Genomic DNA, 20,253 nt, shown 5'->3' on the forward strand with positions numbered 1-20,253 from the left:
TTGCCCAGTAAAATTTCTCTGTACCACATAATCACTCCACACTCTGGCAGAGTTGGCACTTCCACTCAGGAATATTCAGCACTACAGAAACAACATGGTACCGTGATGAGACCCTGGAAGACGTGCACAAACTAGAAGAAAATTAGCACAGCACTTTCCCCAGTGAGAAAAATGAGATAAATTCACTAAATGCACAGATAATTTCCAGGTATAGAGGCATGGAGGTTACGTGACAGTATTTAAGATATAAATGCATTACAAGCATGATTCAAATCAATGTTATAAATCACTCTCTCTGTGAATACTATATAAGCCAGTTAATCTTTTATTCTTAATCATCCCCTTCCTCCTTCCCTGTTAACATCAACACAGTAGCAAAAGGAACAAAATCACAGAATAAATATTAATGATGTAGCTTATAGTTTAAGATTTAATATTACAGTTTTAATGCCAATCACAAGGTTGAAACACTATTCTTGCATAACCAAGAGCAATCAGAAAGTTCTCACAACAGTTATTCTTGGAAAAGTCAGCAAACTATACCAAACTGCTCACCAACAGTGAGGCCTGGATTCTTGTAAACACACATATAGACCAAATACCAGCATTAATACAGGAAAATGTAGATAATCAGTAACAGATGAGCAGATCTTGTTTTGGAAATGTCGGAGGGAGTAGTCATACACTGTATGGTAACTATTTTTCCTATTCTTCCAGCTAGAAAGTGAAGTATTTTAGGTACCATATATGTTTCTAAAAATAAAATTGTGGGTTTTTTCTACACATAGCTCCAAGGCAACCGCTTTCAATCTGCCATGCCTGAAGCTACTCAGGAAAGCTGGGGTTTTCTACTACTACTTGTCTAGCAGTCATTAAAAGTACATCAAAAGCACCTCTCAGCTACCTTTAAGCCCTACAGCCTACACCAGCACATTACATTGCATTTGTCCTCTTCACATATTGGTACTTTGCACCTTCACTTAGTTCCTCACGTGCTGCTTTTGGGGACAGGAGAGCATGAAGGGACTGGAGCAGATAAGGCATCCAGGTGGGAATATATCTGAGTAAAAGTGTACCTTCTTGCTTATACATGTTAGTGGTATGGCGAGGAGATGATGTAAAGCAGGGAACTTAATTCTGCTGCCCTAATGTTGAGGATTTAGGAGCTCACCGCTCCTGCTGCTGTCTCAGGTATTTGGCACGACTATCACGCTTCTCTCCTGATCCGAGGCAGCGACGCGCTGGTCTAAACAGAACACAGCACTATGGTAAAAACCGTCAGAAATACAGCCCCGGTATCCTGACCCAAGGTCCTATTCACAGGTAACTCACTTCTTGCGTGGTTATCTTCCTGTTTTACTGTCTGCATTTGGTCTATATGTGTATTCAAGAGCATGAGAGATGATGGATAAACTGCTAATGTGTGAGGATTACTTCTGACTTTATGTATTCTACACTGTAGTGTGAGTACACTCTGCAGTAACAACTGCAGTTCTTATAGAAGTGTCACACAACACCTATACATAACACAATGTATTTACGGGGCTTTAATACAGGTGTATTGATTCATTGTTTTGCCTTACATGATTAAGTGTCTGAGACAAAAAGATCTTACCTGCGGCATGGAACATCTCTTGCAAAAACTAGGCTCTCCAAGTAAAACATAATCATTTTGTATCAATATTGATACAGTACATCAAAAACTCTGGAGGAAACCGTTGATTTGTAAATAGCACATTTCACCAATAGAAATTAATCCAAACTGGCAACACGTACAGTACTGTTACCTAGCTTTGATCTAATTATGGCTTGGAAGCTGAAAGATTTCCTTCAAGAAGTGGCCCATCGCTGTTCGCCAGTGCATTTAGGGCTGTTTTATGTCTCATACTCTTCTGCAAGGATGAGGAAAAACAGTGAGACTCTTGCTGAACACAAGAGGGAAAATGTGAATGAATCGTACCATTTGGTAGAAATGTAACTACTGTAGCAAAGTCCTGTAAAAGTGACAGATTTTCTGATAGATTGAAAAAGGAAAGGTTATCCAGTGTAAAACAAGGCTTCTATTTCTTGATCCTGAGGTTAATCCTTTCAGCCAGTCTGAGGATGTTTTTAATTTCATTTCAAACTCTGTTAAAAATACTTAATTACTCTCAAAAGCACTTAAACTGTACCATGACTAAGTACTGCGGGCTGTGTGTCCTGCCCCTCTGACAATTACCTGTACTGAATGGGAGAGGTCACCGTGACACGACGAGGCCAAATCAATTCCAAATTAAGGAGCGGACGTCCCGCTTCATTACTCCCCAGAACAACTGTACACTGAAGGGAGCACTACAAACGGGGGTGATGGGACCAGTGCTAATGAAGGCTGACTTACAGCTTAGTCTTAACACCACGGGGAGAGAGGGCAGGGGAGTTGCCAAGGTAACTTCTTCCATGGGATTCAAATACTGCAACAGCAAGATCCATTTCTTTGTTTCCCAGAGAAGAGCAGTCCAGCATGTGACAAAGGCAGCGGTTTGCTGGTGACCAGTTTTCTAAGAGCCCCATGCAGTTGTTCAACAGCAGCTAAGCCCAGTGAGGAACACAAGAATGATGAATCCCTAGAGAGGCTTCCCCAGGCAAAAGTACCACTTTGGGTTTCCCCAAGGGCAGCAAAGGCTAGAGATCTCATAATGAGGCTGATGGGCCGATCTTGTGACTGAAGTGAAAGTGAAGTTAAAAAACATCAGTCAGAAGCAAAGAGAAAAAGAAAAATATCTCTTAAAAAGGGGCGAAAGCATGGAAGTTATTTACAGCTCAGAACCAAAACACCTGGTATTTCAGCTACAAAATATTTGGGATTGCTGAAACACTGTCAAAGTGACAATTATAAAAATGAAGAGAGGATAATTTAAAGTAAATTTGTATTTTCCGCAACAGAGTTGCTGAGCTTCTGCTATTAATGAAAGAAGAATAAAGAGAAAGGAAATATAATCAATTAATGTAGATTGGATATATTTAAAAAATGCCCTATTGCTTTATAAAAGTAAAGGCTGAAAGAAACCTCACAGCTGCAAAATTTCCAGTTAAAGCACAAAATTCAGCTTGTTTCATTGAGCCAAAGCGTCAGCGGGACAGGTATGAGACATGAGCAGATTTTGACCAAAATTACCAAAAGACAACAGATTCCTCCAAAGCTTCTGCAGATTTAATGTTTTAGCCCAAGAAAGACAACAGTTCATACATTGTGTATATATAAATACACATGCATATACATACATATACTTGTATGTACATATATGTATGCATATATTCATACATTTGTGTGTGTGTAAAAATATATATGTGTGTGTATACATATATATACACATATACATACACACACACACACATATATATATATAAAAATGTAACACTGAAAAGTTCTCTCAAAAAAACCCCAGAACTAGATCTGGGATGTTTAAAACCCTCTGAATGGTAATGATGGTAAACAATCACCCACCACAGTGAAGTGGCTCAAGTAACTGAAAAATTCAGAAGCATAAAAATTGCTTCAAAGGCTTTATGAGATCTTACTGCCTGAGAAGAACTAATTTAGTCACCTGGAAGGTGGCTGCTAGTCCTGTGTTAAACTCTTCCAGAAACCCTGTTATTACAAAGAAAGCCATATAGCTTATAGGAATGCAGTAAGTTTAAAAATAATTGGTTAAAAGCTCAATTCAAACCAATCCTAAGGCACTTAAAAGCCAACTTTACCCAGAATTTTCAACAGTGAAAAAGAAATTTTGTGCATTTTCCCCATGACTTACATAATTACGGTCATTTTTATTGACTCTACATTTTTGAAGGGGAAAAAAATGTTTTTGTCTTAACCAGTTAAGAAATAAAGATATAAAACCTGCAATGGAAACCAACACTCTCCTAGTATTAAGTCAAAAGGACTTTTCTTGCAGACTGTAGGGAAGCCAAGATTTACTAGTGTTTTTTCTACTTTATTATTACATGAAATGTCAAATATTTCTGGGTCTTGAGCTGTTTTCTTTCTAGGAAAAGCACAGGATTTCATAAAATAGAGCTCAGTTTCAAAATGCATGCTGGACATAACTTAATAAAAAAGTTGGGTTTTCTTCTATCACAGCAGAGGAGATACATTAATATATTCCAAAAATTGCATAAATGGCTTCCAGTACCACATTTTCTGTATTACACTAGTAAAATCAACGTAATCAGGATTAACTGCTTTGTGTGGCAACTATTCCATTTACACAGGTGCAAAGCAAGCATGACATGCATCCACCTACAGATAGATCAATAATTAAAATGAGGACCTAAGAATCCTAGATTCTTGAGGCAGAAACATTATGTAAAATTCAGTAACAACAGCGACGAAAATGATAGCGATAGTGATGGATTGTGACAACCATTCACAGAATCTTTGAGATAAACAGAAGAAGGAAAAAACTATACTAAAACGTATTCTTCAAAACATAGTTGACGTGAATCAGAAATGGAGATAATGAGTACGGTAAATAACTTCTGATGATAAACTTTTTACTGTCCTTTGAATGAAATGGCCAAGCATGCAGAAAGGCAGAAAAAAGTCACCTTTTGTTCCATTAGAAACTTAGACTGCTTGAAGTCTGAGAAAGCATAAAGATGGTGGACTGCTCAACAGAAAGGCACTGATGTTTAGTCTGATTTCCCCAGAAGATTGTAGGAAGTAACCGTGCACATCATTTATGTTTAAAGCAAGGTAGCAGTTATTTAGACAAAGCAGATTGGAAGACAGGAAGAAACAAAGAGAGGGAAGAAGAAACACAAGGGATATATCTGGTTAAAAGTCAAAAATTTTCTACTAAATATTAAAAAATGAATATTGCCAGTGTTAAGCCCAAAGTCTGCTTTAAAATTGATTCATTTTCCAGCACTAACATAGAATGTCTGTAAGAAATGCAGTAACACCTCTGCTTGGGGCTTTTGTTTGCTAGTTTGTTTATTTGCATTAACCCATCCACACTATCTCTCTTTAGACTTTTAAATTAAGCATGCAGAACCTATACCGAGATCAACTTCTTCCACAAGTAGCATATATGGTAGAGTGACATCTATTAAAGGTATTGAAACAGCAAAACACTAAATGCTTATCTGCCTGGGAATGCTTTTCTGCTGGTCTTTAATCTTTCCTCTCCTCCTGAAGTGGGCCTTTTTCACAACTGTATATTCAAGGGGTACAAAACAATGGCAAGGGGGTTTACTTTGCAGACACGAGAGAAGAATTTTTTACCCTTGCCAAAGGGGAAATTTTACTTTCCTTGGAAACGAAGTTCCTTTATTCCTTTCCTCCTTAATGCAAAGATCTTCTCAAATGAACATCAAAATGCTAACTAATCCCTACGCACACCGTTGCTGGAAACTCATTATTTTAACCTACCAGTGGTGGCTGATGGGCTGAAAAGGGCAAGGGCAATAACATTAAGTTTCAGGTTCACCATCTCTACCTGTCCTTCACCTTCTAACATATATCAAAGTGTGTTGGGGTCAAAAATACCGGTAAAATTTTCTATCAGGGCTGGTTTGATGGCTCCAGAATAGTACCATGCACCTCAAAGAAACTGGCTTCCCTTTCAGCCCCAGAAGACCAAGTATTAGTTACACAACAGTTTCTCCTTTAGGGCTTATCAGAAAAGAGGTGCCAATGATTTTAAAATACTCTTCCCATTGGCACAGCAAGGCACATTTATGTAAAGATAATGTATCATAACTGGCAAAATGTAATTTGAAATATAAAAGAGGAAATAATTATTAATAGAATACAAATAAGTTTAAAGAGAGGTGGTTTTGTAACAGGCACAGCATTAGTACAGAATAGTTTGGTAAGGAAATATTATATTCCACAGATCACACAACATGAATGTTGGCATGAGTTTACTACATACCCCTTACCAACATACTTATATTCATCGCATTTATTTTAAGTGTATAAATTCTGGATTAATTCAAAACACACATGCAGTTGTAGAGTCCCTTGGTATAGTGTTGCAACTGCAAATCCCTACTTTAAAGGGTATTTCAATCAAATCGCATGCTCCCTTCCTACTGGTTTTATTTTGAACTTAGCTTATTTTAGCTGGTTTTCCATTTTAGATAACTACGCTCAGCTTGCATGGTAAATGCTAAAATGTCTACATGAGAGTTTTATTTATGCAGCAGAATGACTTGGTCTGAAAGATAATTACTTCAATTTAGGGGTGTGGGCAGGGCCTCTGAATACTTCACAACAGCAGGAACAACTGCTGTCCAGGCTGTTGTTACGTGCCTCCTACCTACCCTGACCAAGATACCCTTCTTATGTCCTCAAACTAGGAATCATGTTGACCCATATACCTGCCTCCCACCATCCTCGCCAGCTGATCTCCTGTGGTTGCTGGTAGGGAGGCACAGGGGCTGCCCCAGGGATCAGGTAAATGCCACCATGTAAATAATCAGCTGCTTCTTTCACTGTACCACTCAGAAGTGGCTGGTATACAACCAGTGTTATACACCACAGGTGGGAGCCTCTGTTCTAATCTTGTCTTTAAGCTTAAAAGTGGTCTAATTATTACAAGACTTGTCATACAAAAAACTAACTTTGACAATGAAAAATATTTTTACCTGGATTCTTTCTGTTGCTGTAGGCCACAACTGTCTGCATAAGACCTTCTTGAGAACATCTGGAAGAAGGCTGACAGTTATGAGCAGAATTATACCCAGCCACGCAGGACCACTAGACAGCATTTGCATGAACACATAATACATCCTCTGATAATTGAGAAAAGGCCTAGTAGGAAAAAGAGTAAATAGATATTACACTTCAATACACAAAATAAATACTGGCAATGTTAAATGTAAAAATTATGACAGTGATGAAATACTTCAGGTTCAACTTCCCCATTTATGGGAAGTCATCCATCCCAGTTTTCCTACTACTCTCCTCTTGTCTTCCATGCTGCAGGAAATACTAGGCTATCCTCCCTCCCATGCTGCCTCTCCTTTGTGAAGATAAACTAAGTTACATTCCTATCCTGTTCATGCTCTTCCCTCTACTCCTTATCTTGCCCCAGATATTTACCACCTTTCTTCTCAGTGTCCCACCCATCACTTCCCTCCTCTTTCCCATCACACACTCACTTGTATGTATCCTCAGCTCATTCACCACACCTTTTTTTCATACTCCTCAAGCTCCCCTATGCATCTCTGACAGTTTCATATTACGCTCCCTAACCTATTACCACATTTTAATCTGCCCCTACTTTCACTGCCTTCACTTCCATGTTTCCCTGTATCTCCATGGCAATTGTCAGGTCATTAAAATGCCATCACTGTTCAGCAATGGGAACCAGAGGCCACGTTTACTGACAGCAAAGATCAACAGAGAGTGTGTAGCAAGACTGCAGTGTAAAGCCCTCCTATCAGTAGGGCAGTTTCCTGATAGATTCTAAAATTTGATAGAAGTCTTCCCATTCTAAAAAGGTAGTTAAGTTAAATATACTGCTGCATGTAAATAGTCACATCTCTAATACACAGCAAGGCTGGCTGGAAAACATCAGCAGGGAAAATGTCACTTCTGCAACCTAATCATATTGATGCGGAAGAAACTGAGATCTAATCTTACTGAAAAAAAGAAGAGACTACTGAATATCCAAGGAGTTGACAGGTGGTTACTCATTTGCAAAGGACACACTGAAATACAAAACCTTACTTCAAATGACTATGCAACCGTTAGGCTCTGCTTTCTCTCAAAATGTTTACTTATGTATACAAGGTAGAACAGTTCCAGCAGAAGAGGTTAGAAAAGATAACCTTGTAACTGGGCACTCTACAGGTGAGAAAAACAAATTCAAGTTCCTGATGGCAACCAGGCATAGTAAGAACTGAAACCTGTTTCAACTTTATCTCCTTCCCAAAAATTTCAGTTTCAAGTACACAGAATTTTTTAATAGGAAAAAAAAAAAACAAAACCCAAACCACTACTTTCAATCAGCTAGGTACAAGAGTTATACTAATTCTTAAAAACCTTCTTACCAACAGTAGAACAAGTAGGTGCTCAGACATCTACAGTAAATCTACTTTGCTAAGTAAGGGGGCAAATAATGAGCTCAAACACGGGACTCCTGGTCATCCACACTTCCACTCCCTGGCCCTAATTCAGACTGCTACAGCTAGTTCCCTCCAAGACAAGCCGAGTAGATGTGTGGCTAGCCCTAGACTGCATAGCTGTGACCTACTCTGTGACATTTTGCCTCAGATAGACAGCCTCAGCTACTTGAACCAAACCTTGGACTACTTTTGACTGATTCTACTGAGATAGCTCCAGTGGCAGTCTGAAGTCTGTTATTCTTCTCTTCATAGTGTTCTCTAAGGATATTTTAGCAGCCATTCAGTGAAAGAAGAGCTGAGCATTCTGTACCATTACTGATTTGTTTAGAATGTGACTGCTATTGGGAGTTCTGCAATACATAAAAGCTAAATTTAATTCTGTATGGGACAAAAAAGTGAAATATGTAACAACTTTGCAACAACTGTTTCTGAAATAACATTTGTGATGCAATTTAGAGTTCATACCAAATAATTCCTCCCCAGAGCAGAGAAAAGATAATGTAGAATACCAGTGATCCCCAGATCATGAAGTGATTTATCCACGTCCAATAATGTGTATCTAGTGCAAGCTGAAAAAAAACCCAAACGAGATTATACGGTGTTATTGCTATCTAGCAGCAACAGAGTATCAGCAGGAGATGAAAAAAAGGGAAGGATTCCACACAGAATTAGCTAAAAAACATTTTTCAATTTTGAGCAGAGTTAAGAAGGCAGATAGCAAAATCTATATTGAAACCAATTTAAACTAACACGACAAAGTACAATCACAGAGAGAAACCAATAAAAGTAAGCAGCAACTAGAAAACAAGCTCTAAGAAAGTTTCAGTGGATAAAATACAGCACACCTTACCTTCAATGTAACCGTGAATACAAGCACAGTAAACACCAGTGTTCCAAAGGTCCAGTTTCCAAACACCTAGAAAAAATGGTCCAAAGCAGTTACAGATAATATCGTCCACTACTTCGTGCATTGTCCAGAATAAACCTCTTAAAGCTATGTATTGCTTTGTATTGGGAATTGACGCTTAAGTAACAACACTGAATTCTTACATGATCTATCCAGTGCAAATTGTTTTGGTTTCTTGCCCTTGTGCCACCTCAGATTTCATACAGACAGGAAAAAACCCACAGTTCACAGGTATGTTTCTTAATAAAAATGAAGTATAGCGCAGTTAACAAATCACTGAGATTTACAAATGAACTGCAATAATTCCATCAGTCTTCTTGGATGTAATCTTTTCTCTGATCTCCCTTCTCTGCGGTCCTTGGTGTCCCACAATTTCTTGGAGGTTCAACAGCATGTTATACAGATGACTAACAATACAAGAAATGATGTGATAACCAAAGCCATGTTAGCACATAAATGTTCTACATACATTTTAAGATAAAACATTTTTGAACTGTGGTTGATGTTCTCCTCATCTGCATAATGAAATAAAAACACTTCAGCTTTTCAAGTGGACAGAAATGATCATTAATACTGATGGAGGGAAGAACTGGCAGTCACAGACGATTGCTTTGACTGCAGCAGCTATGAGATGACCAAGTTTAGGACCCAGAGAAATGTTGGAGAAGTAAGCAAGTTAGGACACTCTATTTTAAGAGAAGAGACTTGGTTTTATTCAGGGCATTGCACCCATGAAACAGAAGGGTGTTCAAGAGAGCTGAATGATTTTGGAAGAGAAAACTGCTGAGATCTCATGAACTCTCTTCTGCAGGAAGCCATGAAATTTCAGCAGACGACTCAGTTGGCCAAGCAGGACATTTCTCAATGAACAAAAAGGCAAAATGGGAGCATACAGGAGATGACAATACGGGCAGGTAGCAAACAGGTATCATAAAAGCATTACTTGGCTGCAGAGGAACAAAATCACACAGACAAAGCCCAGCTCGAACTAAGATTAGTGAGGGGTGTTGGGGGTGACAAAAGGGATATTTACAGGCATCCTTGTTTCAAAGGGAAAAATGTAAGTCCACTGATGGAGTTGTAGGACAATCTAGTGGAAGGTGTTAAAGAAAACACTGAAGTATTCGATATTCTGGATATTAGTCTTCATGAGCAAAACCTGCTCCCAGTATTTAACAGCAAAGCTTGGGAAGAAAAGGAGCAGCCAACAGTATGGGAGCAACAGGTTAAGGAGTTAAGGAGGGAGAGCACTGGATGCAGTCTACTTTGAATTTAGCCAGGCATGTGACACTTGACTCCGACAGCATTCTCACTTGGAAGATAAGGAAGCAGGGGCTGGGTAAACAGACTACTACTTGAGCTGAAAACTGGCTGAACCACTGGACTCAAACATTTAGTGATCAATGTCCTTGATGCTTGGTTGACTGCTGGTGATCAGTGAACTGATTACATCAGGGACTGATATTGCTGAGTATCTCTGTCAGTGGCCTGGATGGTGACACAGAGAGTATCGTAAGCAAATTATCCAGGTGATAGAAAAATAGAGAACAGCTGACATAATGAACGGCAAAGCTTCAATCGAGAGGGACCTCCACTGATTTGAGGAGTGGGCTAACAGATATTTTATGAAATCGAATAAGGAAAAGTGCAAAGTTTTACACCTATGGGGGAGTAACGCCACATATTGGAACTGACTGGCTGAGCAATGGTCCTGCTGAAAAGGAAGTTGCAGTGGGGTTACAGGGGACTCCAGGTTGAATACAAGCCTATAGTGTGCTCTCCCTACACATAAGGGAAACCGCAAACTGAGCTGTAATTGGGAAGAACATGGCCACTGAAGAAAGGTTATTACTCCCATCTACTCAGCTATAGTGAGGTTGAACCTGGAATGCTGTGCCCACTTTTGGGCCCCGGAGTTCAGAAGGCACGTGAAAAAATTGGAAAGGATCAAGTGGCAGGTAGCCAAGGTGGTTAGCAGTCCATAGCTCTCCTGACAGGAGAGACTGAAGGACTTATTTAGTCTGGTGGAGGGGAGGTTAAGGAACAACCTTGTAGCTGTTCACAAATATTTGAAGAACAATTACAAAGATGAACTGGAACAGACCTCTCTTCAACAATAAGAAAAATTCTGCTTAGGTACTAGGAGAAATTTTTTTCCCATGAAGGCAGAAAACCATTGGAAAAGGTTGCCCAGGAAGGTTATGGAATCTCCATCCTCAGAGATATTCAGAACTTGGAAAAAACTAGACGAAGCTTTGAGCAACCGCACAAAGCAGGGAGTTGAACTGGGCCACCTCCAGGGTCCCTTCCCACCTACAGTATTCTATATGAGCTTGCCCAATATTAGATGACAGGGGATCCACATGGACAAGGGATCACACAAATGTACTGCCATGAGAAAAAATCTGAATGGAGACTATAGCCAGCCACAAGACAGAAGTCTATAGGAAACTAGGCTGAGATAATCAGATCAACTGGGAACAGAAAATAATTTAAAAGATAAACAAATGACTGGCCAAAAGGTTCGTTATCCTAAGTAACCATTTCATTATTTTAAAATTACTCAATGTGTGACCAAGTGTACAGTACACAAGATGAAGTGCAGAAATCCTTTGGCATTTTGACCTTTTACTTTGATACGTAATATAACAATTTTATAGGGTCATGCCATTGCTACAATATTCTACGTGCCCTAAAAAAAATCAGTGCTGTTAAAACTGGACAGGAATCTGGTTCAGGAACTTCAAATTATGCCATTTATTGACTTTCTTCTTACAGTTAAATTTTACAATGCTCTCATGTTGTATCTGGCATCTCTCAGAAAGCCTACTGTCGAAGTTTCTGCATACTGAACAGCTGTGTCCGTATATCCAATAAAGGCTGCTAGATTAAATAAAGTTGCAACAACCTTTCCCTGTATCTGTGCGTCAGGCTACACAGAAAGCATCAGGCTGCAACCAAACCCTTCACCTGCCCATCTTTTTGGCTCAGGAAACGAGGTCATAGCACAGGGACACCAGACACCATAAGGCTGCTAATGTGGGACAGAGAAAGGTAAGCGGAGCAATATGGGATGGTGTGAGTTAGAAAAACTCGCTATATATTTTCAGCATTGACTATCTCATGTCTTCAGGCTGTGAATCATTCTTTTGTAAATCTGTTTGTTAACATCTAGTTTATTAAAAAGTATTTTCCTATGCTCTGTTCCCAGCCTACCCAAGTCTTCCCCTCCTCCTTCTGCAACTGTATTTGTTGTATCTTCATTGTTCCAAGTCATCATTCTACTAATCTCTTCCTTTCTGCTGTTTTGTATTTCCCATTCTGTTATTCCTTTTAACTTAGTTTTTCCTACCTATCTCTAAACCCAGCTTAACATCAATCTGCTCCGTATTGAATGTTAAAACAAAAAAAAAATCATGTAGGAAATACATTTTATTACATAGGTGAACTGAGATGACATTTACGATCTGCAATTAATTCTACGGTGCCTTCTTTTCTTCTTACCTTCCTTATGTAGTTGATCTCTGACTATGTGTTTTTACAACATCAACCACGTCATATGCAAAGTGGAACACTATACACAAAGCAATTTCACTAATTAATAACAATTAATTAAGAGATAAATCTTTATCATCTTAGTTTTGTTTACCATGAAATGACTGAGACAGGCATTTACGAAGTAAATCTCAGTGATTAAAGGTACGCTTTTCCATTATTCTAGTAACATCACTCTACAGCGTGCAAACAGTTTCAAACAGATTTCTAAATACTGAGAAACATCCTGGGGGATTATGTTTGGAAGCAAGCTTAATGGTATGCAAATTTTAGTCTGATACAGCCATCAGTCTAAGTGAAAGACATTGATTTTCTTCACTTTTTACTAGTTTTGTAACACTGGTGATTAGTTCATTTCTGGAGGGGAAGAAGAATTAAGAATTTTTGCTTCAACACCCATTTTAAGAATTTGGAACCTAAACAGCATCATCTTATATAATTTATAATATTAGGATTACATTCAGCCTTTTTATCCCCTCTCCTGCTTTCTAACTTTTCCCTGTTCCATATTGTTGCAGTAAACCTTTCAAATCTTCAAATCCTTCCTTGACTTTTTCCAGACATAAGCATAATTTAAATAATTGAAAATAACCATGAACACCAACTAGCATTCATGTATGTTTGAGCTCACATATGTATCTCTGACTATTCCTGAACACTAACATTTTCAAGCCTTTAAATCTCAAATCGTAACTCAAAATCTCTAAGTTTTATACTTACACACAAGCATGCATGCTGAATCATGATGAATTTTCTAACCCACTCTGACACTCAAGAATCATAATGTCTCATCAAGCAATACATTTTATCAAATATTAACATGGGTATCTAGATGTAGACATACACTTTCAAAATTTGGAAATTAGGCACTAGTCTGGCTTTAGAGCTTTATCAAGAAGAATTTAATACGTGCAACAGAAGCAGCTAAAATTTTAAAAAGGAATACAGTCAGAATATTTGCAATACAAACCATTCACAAACTGTGTACATTTATGAGAAGTCTAATTTTTCAGGACTATAAATATAAGCCAATGCAGAGTTTTGAACATCTAACAGAGAACATAATGGTAGCAGAAAAAGAAGTGCTGCAGTGTACAGTTGTGTCTAATGGAAATTCCTTCTGTCCTGAGAAAAGCTTTGTAACAAATGTTCTCTCACTCACTAGAAGTTAATTTCCCTGAGAGATGTCATAAAGATGGTATTTAATGATACTTGAATATTGCACTTCTAGCAAACGTGTAAGTTACATATAGGCAACCAAACTGTGGCCAGTTTATTTTCCTCTCACTTTGAGGGTCTCTTCTAAAGCCATTCAAGCACTTTATAGCATAAGCTGTAATAAATTTTCTATAGCGGAGAGAGTCAGCAACAATGTAGGTCACAGAAAAGCACAGAACAAAACAACAAAACTCAAGGAAGCAAAAAGCCTACTTAGTTTTTTAAAGTTCATGGCTCTTTACCACACTGCATATACCTTAATATACCTTATAGTCTCTATATGTTCTTTATATTTTAAGTAGCAATAAAGTAGCAATAAAGAACATTTCTATCTATAGGTTTAAGTGGTATTTTGAAATAATTACAGGAAATACTTAACTGCTCTTTAACAGTTTAATTAAAGAACAGTGAAAGATGAAATGGATATCATGACAAATCCACAATAGTCTTACCATGTGAGTGCTGGTTGTCATTAGCTGAGGATAGGAAGAGAAGCAAGTAGCAAAAAGAAAAAAAGCACACAAATAAAATAGACCAAAATATCAATGGGTAAAATAAATAAAATGCAAAAGTTCTTAAAATTTGCATTCATGTGACTGCAAAGCAAGTTTAGATTATTTCAAGCTGCCATATGTAAAAAAGATTTTAAATATTTTAATCTTGTTAAATTTCAGCTCTTTTATGCTCATAACTACTCTACCAAGAGTAACTTGATATGTTAATCAGATATTCATCAGATGCATGTTAAACACAAAACAGAAAAGTTACTACTTACATAAATTCTGAGGGAATACTTGGAATTTACCATATATATTTCTCATATGTTGTACCTGGTCCTTTGCCTCTGTTTACTGATACACAGAATTCCTATTGCATAGTTCAGACTGCTAAACAGATAAGCCAACTACCTCACCATAACTCATAGAACAGTTACCATCTGTGCTAGAAATCCTCAAGAAAACAATTAAAACTATGTTCATAGCACACTCGACATTAAAAAACAAAAAATTACCTTTGATCAAATCCAACACTAACCTGTCCATTGCTGGTCACAACCGTGTTGTCAAACAAGAAATAGGCACCAAAGAAAAATACCACAGCATCAAACACTCCTAGGAATGTCCAATAAATAAATGCACGCCAGCGGAGCAAAGCATTCTTGGCAACATCCCTGTGTAAAACAAGAAATATGCATTCATTATCAGCATGTGCAAACAGCTTAGAAAAATTATGTCACTCATATTGTTTTTTGAGGGAAAAACAATTAAGATATTGCGTGCAAAATCACCACATTTCCACATGACAACTGTCTACCACTTCACAGACAAATCCTTCCTGAACATGTCCTCTTTATTTTTTTAATTTAATTTTTACTAAACCTTTTTAACTGCTGCCTGTAGTTCTGCTTATTTCAACTGTATGGTAAATTCCTCTGTGCTTCACCCATTTACCTTTCAATCTTTTTACAGAAGGTATCTGTTTTCCAGTATTTGCTGTGCATGTGATGTGCAGGTTTCAAATGGAAACACTAGAGGTCTCTGGATACTTTGCTTTATTTCCCATGGGGTACTTTTATACAGAATATTGTTACAAACCAAAATATTAATTTTATGTGGAACATGCAAAACAAGGATTTTGCAGTTGAGTTGAAGCTTCAGGTCAAACTGGATTTCTTGAGTATTTTCCCACGAAAAATACTGGGACTGGTCAACAGTAGAACTGTTCACTAGCATGCACTTTCTTATTACAGAAAAATCTAAATATTACAACTTCAGTTCTTGCCCATCGAATGAGTATCTATCAACTTGGTATATATCATAAAGCACATCAGAATAAATGAGAACACAGTTAAACGAGACCACATCTGGAGCGCTGTGTCCAGTTTTGGGCCCCCCAGTTTAAGAAGGACGTGGAATTGCTTGAGCAAGTCCAGCAGAGAGCTACCAAGATGATCAGGGGACTGGAGCATCTCCCTTATGAGGAAAGGCTGAGACACTTGGGTGTGTTCAGCCTGGAGAAGAGAAGGCTGAGGGGGATTTCATCAATACCTATAAATATCTAAAGGGAGGGAGTCAGAATGATGGGTCTAGACTCTTTTCAGTGGTGCCCAACGACAGGCCAAGGGGCAACGGGCACAAGCTGGAACACAGGAAGTTCCACCCAAATACGAGAAGAAACCTCTTTCCTGTGAGGGTGCCAGAACAGTGTCACAGGCTGCCCAGAGAGGCTGTGGAGTCTCCTTCCCTGGAGACATTAAAACGCCCCCTGCTGAAGCAGTGGGGTTGGACAAGATGATCTCCAGAGGTCCCTTCCAACCCCTGCCACTCTCTGATTCTGTGAAATGAGAACCCTGAATTACAGAAACATTTACTACCAACCAATACTTTCACCACATGCACTTTAAAAACTGCCTGATGACCATATGAAATAATTTCTCCGTGCAGATTACCAATATACAGTGCAAAACCATATGTGGCTAACAATAGCCTCATCTGGCCCAGAACAACTGCACTATTGCCCAAAACGGCTTAGCAATAGACTCCATTAGATATCAAAACCCAAATGTTTTTGACCATATAATCTCTGATAGCTTTCAAAAAACCAAAAGAGTCTTCTGAATGACCATTTCTAAACTGAAAACATTTATAATATAGAAGAGGAAACAAAAAGGGGGGGACTGGGTTTCAACAGTAATATCTTGTATTCCTCTTCAGTTTCGTAGGTAGAAATATATCGCTGCATTAAACAACCTTTGGGCATCCAATATTACATCTCAAAAAGTTTTCCCTTTGATTATCTACTGTTACCACTCTAAACTGTACTGGTTTTGCAGCTACAAGAATCAAAACTGGGCACTGTGTCTAATTTAGATGGCCACATGCAGTTAATGGTCAAGAACTGTATTTCAAGTGGCTAAACCAGTCACAATTTCAATGCACGGAAGTGAGTCAACAACATGCAGAGGACAATGTTGGACACTGCACATCCTATGATACAACACTACCACTCAGTCCTCTTTTCTTTCAGAATAAAACATATACATAGAAGAAGCAGTGTACTTCCTCTTTTTAAAATACTTCAGTTCCCTGTGGCTAGAGGAAATAGAGAGTACTAAAATAAATAAAATTTTGATTTGTAGAACAAGTAATTTCTATTTTGCTCTCACTCACTAGTGTAGCAAACAAATGGTGTGGACTGCAGTATGTAAATATGCATGTAAAAATACAAGTTTATATATTGTAGTTTATAGACTGTGCACGTGGTCTTCAACCCTTCTGTTGCAGTGTATCTGATGTTCTACTGCAACCTTGTACAGAATTCCTGAGGACTTTGGTTATAACAGAGCTAGATTCCACAGTTGAACTGTCAAACTTTGGGGTGTAATGTATTAATTTTACCTGTACAGGGAAGGCTCTCTCTTGAGTGTCTCTGCACTGACATGTTGTTCCATTAGACCATACAAGAGGATAGGAAGGGAAGTGAAGCTGATATTGTACAGTGTTAGATACGCAGTATCGTATAAAGTCTGTAGATGGAAAAGAATTAAATCAGATAGTTTTAATGTTAAAACAGGATCCACTGCATGACATGACTTAGAATTAGTCAACTTCCTCAGAAAAAACAGAACTATAGCCCTTCAAAATAGAGGCAAATATCCCTGAACAGCTTCTAACTGATCCAAGACACAACTCTGCACTTGTACCCCATTCATCTAGAGGACAAAGGGTCAACTAAAAGATTGATTTAATAGTCTGGTCCACATATCAGCCCCTCCTATCATTTCAACTGTAAGACCAACTCCAAACTACCCAAAGTGAACAACAGTAGATTCCTGTTGAGGCAGAAATTTGTCTCTGGCACATCCACTCCCATCTCCTATTTCCTCCATGTCTATATGACATGGAGACACATAGGGAGGAAGGGGGGAGTACTCCAGAGGTTTTTCAGCTGTGAGTGACTGCAATGTGCTGTACAAAGAAACACTCCAACATATCTTTGATTCTTTTTCCCTCTGAACTACTTTTCTGTGTGTGTATCAACATTTTAACTAGCATTCAAACTTAGCACATCACTCTATAGAGTCATTTATTTCCCAAAACCTATTTGGTGATCATTTATGCTGTAAAAATTGCTGTCGAAACCCCTTCAGAATTATATTTAGCACTTAAAACAACAGGAAATCTTACAACTAAATTTTCATCAACACATGCTTTCATATCTAAATCCTAATAATACTTGATAAAAACCTACAAAGTTTTCAATGGTCATTTGAAGTCAAAACCAAAACAGACCAAAAAAATTAGTTCTGTCATTTTCACTCCTCCTGGAGCTTTTTTTTGAGACATTCCACAAATTCAAAGCAACAGTACTATTTTCTGCCAAGTAAATCCTCCTCCTGCCCAATTTAATCCTGAAAACTTAATCCTCTTTTTGTCCAAGTCCAGTCATTCGTTCCTTTGTTTTTTGCTCTCTCATTCAGAAGAAAGAAGAGGTAGATTTTCCTGCACAAATTAGACAACAGCAAAGAGGAAAACCAACCAAACAAAAATTTATAAAGGAGAATATTGGATCCTCTCCTGAATGATGCCACTTTTCTGGTGAGCAGCAGTTCACTTTTCCTCTATCTTTCTGTGTTTATTTTTCCTTTTTAACTGTCTGAAGTTTGCAATTCATACCTGCAAACCCCAGAGAAGACTAGTGTATTCTTCCATTTTCATTCTGAATTCTAAACATGAACAACTAGTTAAACTACTTATCTTTCAGGATTGCCTCTGTCCACATTCAATAAGCTTAAACCTAACAGACATTTCACTTTGCATTACCATTTCCGAAATTTGGTTTCTTGTATTCTTTGACTCTGAAAATAAGCATTGCTTTTACGATACTTCATAAAATTGATTCCTGTAACTTAACTGCAATTACCACTGAAAACCATATGAACTGAAAGGGACGCTCTTCTTTTTAAAATGTGTAAACTAACCTAGAAATTTTTTCAGCTCAACAGGTGCAGTGTTAAAGGATCCCTTTAAAAAAAAACCAAAAAAAAGCCAAAGAGAAAACATGGCAGTGAGGGGAAAAAGAACTAACCTGCTGTGAAAACCCACAGAAGAACTGATATAAAAACTGAGGAAAAATGAAGCAGACATTCTGAAAGACAAAGAGACAGAGTTGTCAAGTGAAATATAAGCACTAGTTTATATGCTGTACAATGCTATAGCTATGTATATCATAGTTCCATAACACTAGTAATAGTAGACACTACAGGAACAGTAGAAAGAGCTGTATACATTAAACATCAACATCCTCATGTTACAGTAGTACTGGTAAGAAAAGTACTTAAAATATTTTGAAAGCAAACTTATAATGCTACAGTTTCAAAATTCAAGGGCAAAGAATTTTGCAATCCAGGAGCACAGCTCAGTTAAGGTGAGGCAAATAAGGTACAATCCACAGTAGGACACAAACTGTGATAAGCAAGCATGGATACTCTCTTAGCATGGTTCCCAGCGAAGTAATTTTAAGATGTTTCTAGCTCAGACCCCAAACTTTATCCTCTCCTAACTACAGGACAGTCAAACACTAAGACCTTGAACTATCTTCTGACAGTTCCTTTCTATAATCTTCCATTGCTTACTGAAAGAACTTTGATTGGATTACAACTGTTTAGACATAACAAAACTGTCTAAACAGGGGGATGCATATTATAGACTTCCCCCACCTACACTATCCTAATGAATTTAGAAACTAATGTAAATTAAGTTATGCTAATTTCTGAAATACTACTTCCAACTTGATCTAAAAGGCTATTGTAGAGAGAACCCAAAAGGTACTCAAAATAAGTAGAAGAGTCTGTGCCAGAATTTGTGGGGGGGGGGGGGGGGGGGGGGGGGGGGAGGAGAATAGAAAAAAAACAGACAAGGCAAATTCTGCTTTTAAACATATCATAGATTACACAGTATATCTACATAAAAGCTATTTCACTTCATGGTCTGGATAAAAACTATAATCCTATTGCAGCTTTGCATCTGGCATTCAACAAAATCTCTTTACGGAATTACTGCATTTTTGTACCATTGACTGCACAGACTGTATATAGTCAGATACTACCATTTAAGTTTTTGAGATTTATGTAATTAGAATAAGCATTCTCCTACCTTATAAAAGAAGTATTGCACAAGTTCAGATATCCTAACATAATAAAAATGCCCATGAACAAGCAACATTTTTTTCAAATGTTTAAATTTAGGTATTGCATAGTCACTGTTTCTCGCTGCTTGACGACCTTCTTTGCCAATGATTCCTTTAAAAAAAAGTTAAGCAGCTGTTTAATAACTGAAAAACTATTTCAAAGGTACAATTATTTGAAAAATTATATAATAATGCTATGACAATGATCAATAAGAGAGCACCACTGTATCTCAAAATTCCTGGGGTAAATTCACTAAAAGTTGTCT

General features: G+C 37.9%; 1 protein-coding gene across 3 annotated transcripts in view; it reads right to left on the bottom strand.

The window, feature by feature from the left end:
* Positions 1 to 20,253, bottom strand: part of ATP11A (ATPase phospholipid transporting 11A) — a 135,950-nt gene that overhangs the window by 5,148 nt on the left and 110,549 nt on the right. Inside the window, exons 22-29 of one of the 3 annotated variants that reach the window (XM_064440188.1) lie at positions 19,954 to 20,099; positions 18,887 to 18,946; positions 17,197 to 17,324; positions 14,834 to 14,969; positions 8,969 to 9,034; positions 8,584 to 8,687; positions 6,634 to 6,799; positions 1,777 to 1,892 (exon numbers count right to left, since the gene is read on the bottom strand). In XM_064440188.1, coding sequence (XP_064296258.1) covers positions 1,803 to 1,892; positions 6,634 to 6,799; positions 8,584 to 8,687; positions 8,969 to 9,034; positions 14,834 to 14,969; positions 17,197 to 17,324; positions 18,887 to 18,946; positions 19,954 to 20,099 — 896 coding nt within the window. In that variant the 3' untranslated portion in view covers positions 1,777 to 1,802. The remainder of the gene's footprint in view (positions 1 to 1,776; positions 1,893 to 6,633; positions 6,800 to 8,583; positions 8,688 to 8,968; positions 9,035 to 14,833; positions 14,970 to 17,196; positions 17,325 to 18,886; positions 18,947 to 19,953; positions 20,100 to 20,253) is intronic. The other 2 variants (XM_064440195.1, XM_064440179.1) reach the window with 2 other exon arrangements.

This window comes from Phalacrocorax carbo, chromosome 1, assembly GCF_963921805.1.
Source record: "Phalacrocorax carbo chromosome 1, bPhaCar2.1, whole genome shotgun sequence".
Classification (NCBI taxonomy): Eukaryota; Metazoa; Chordata; class Aves; order Suliformes; family Phalacrocoracidae; genus Phalacrocorax; species Phalacrocorax carbo.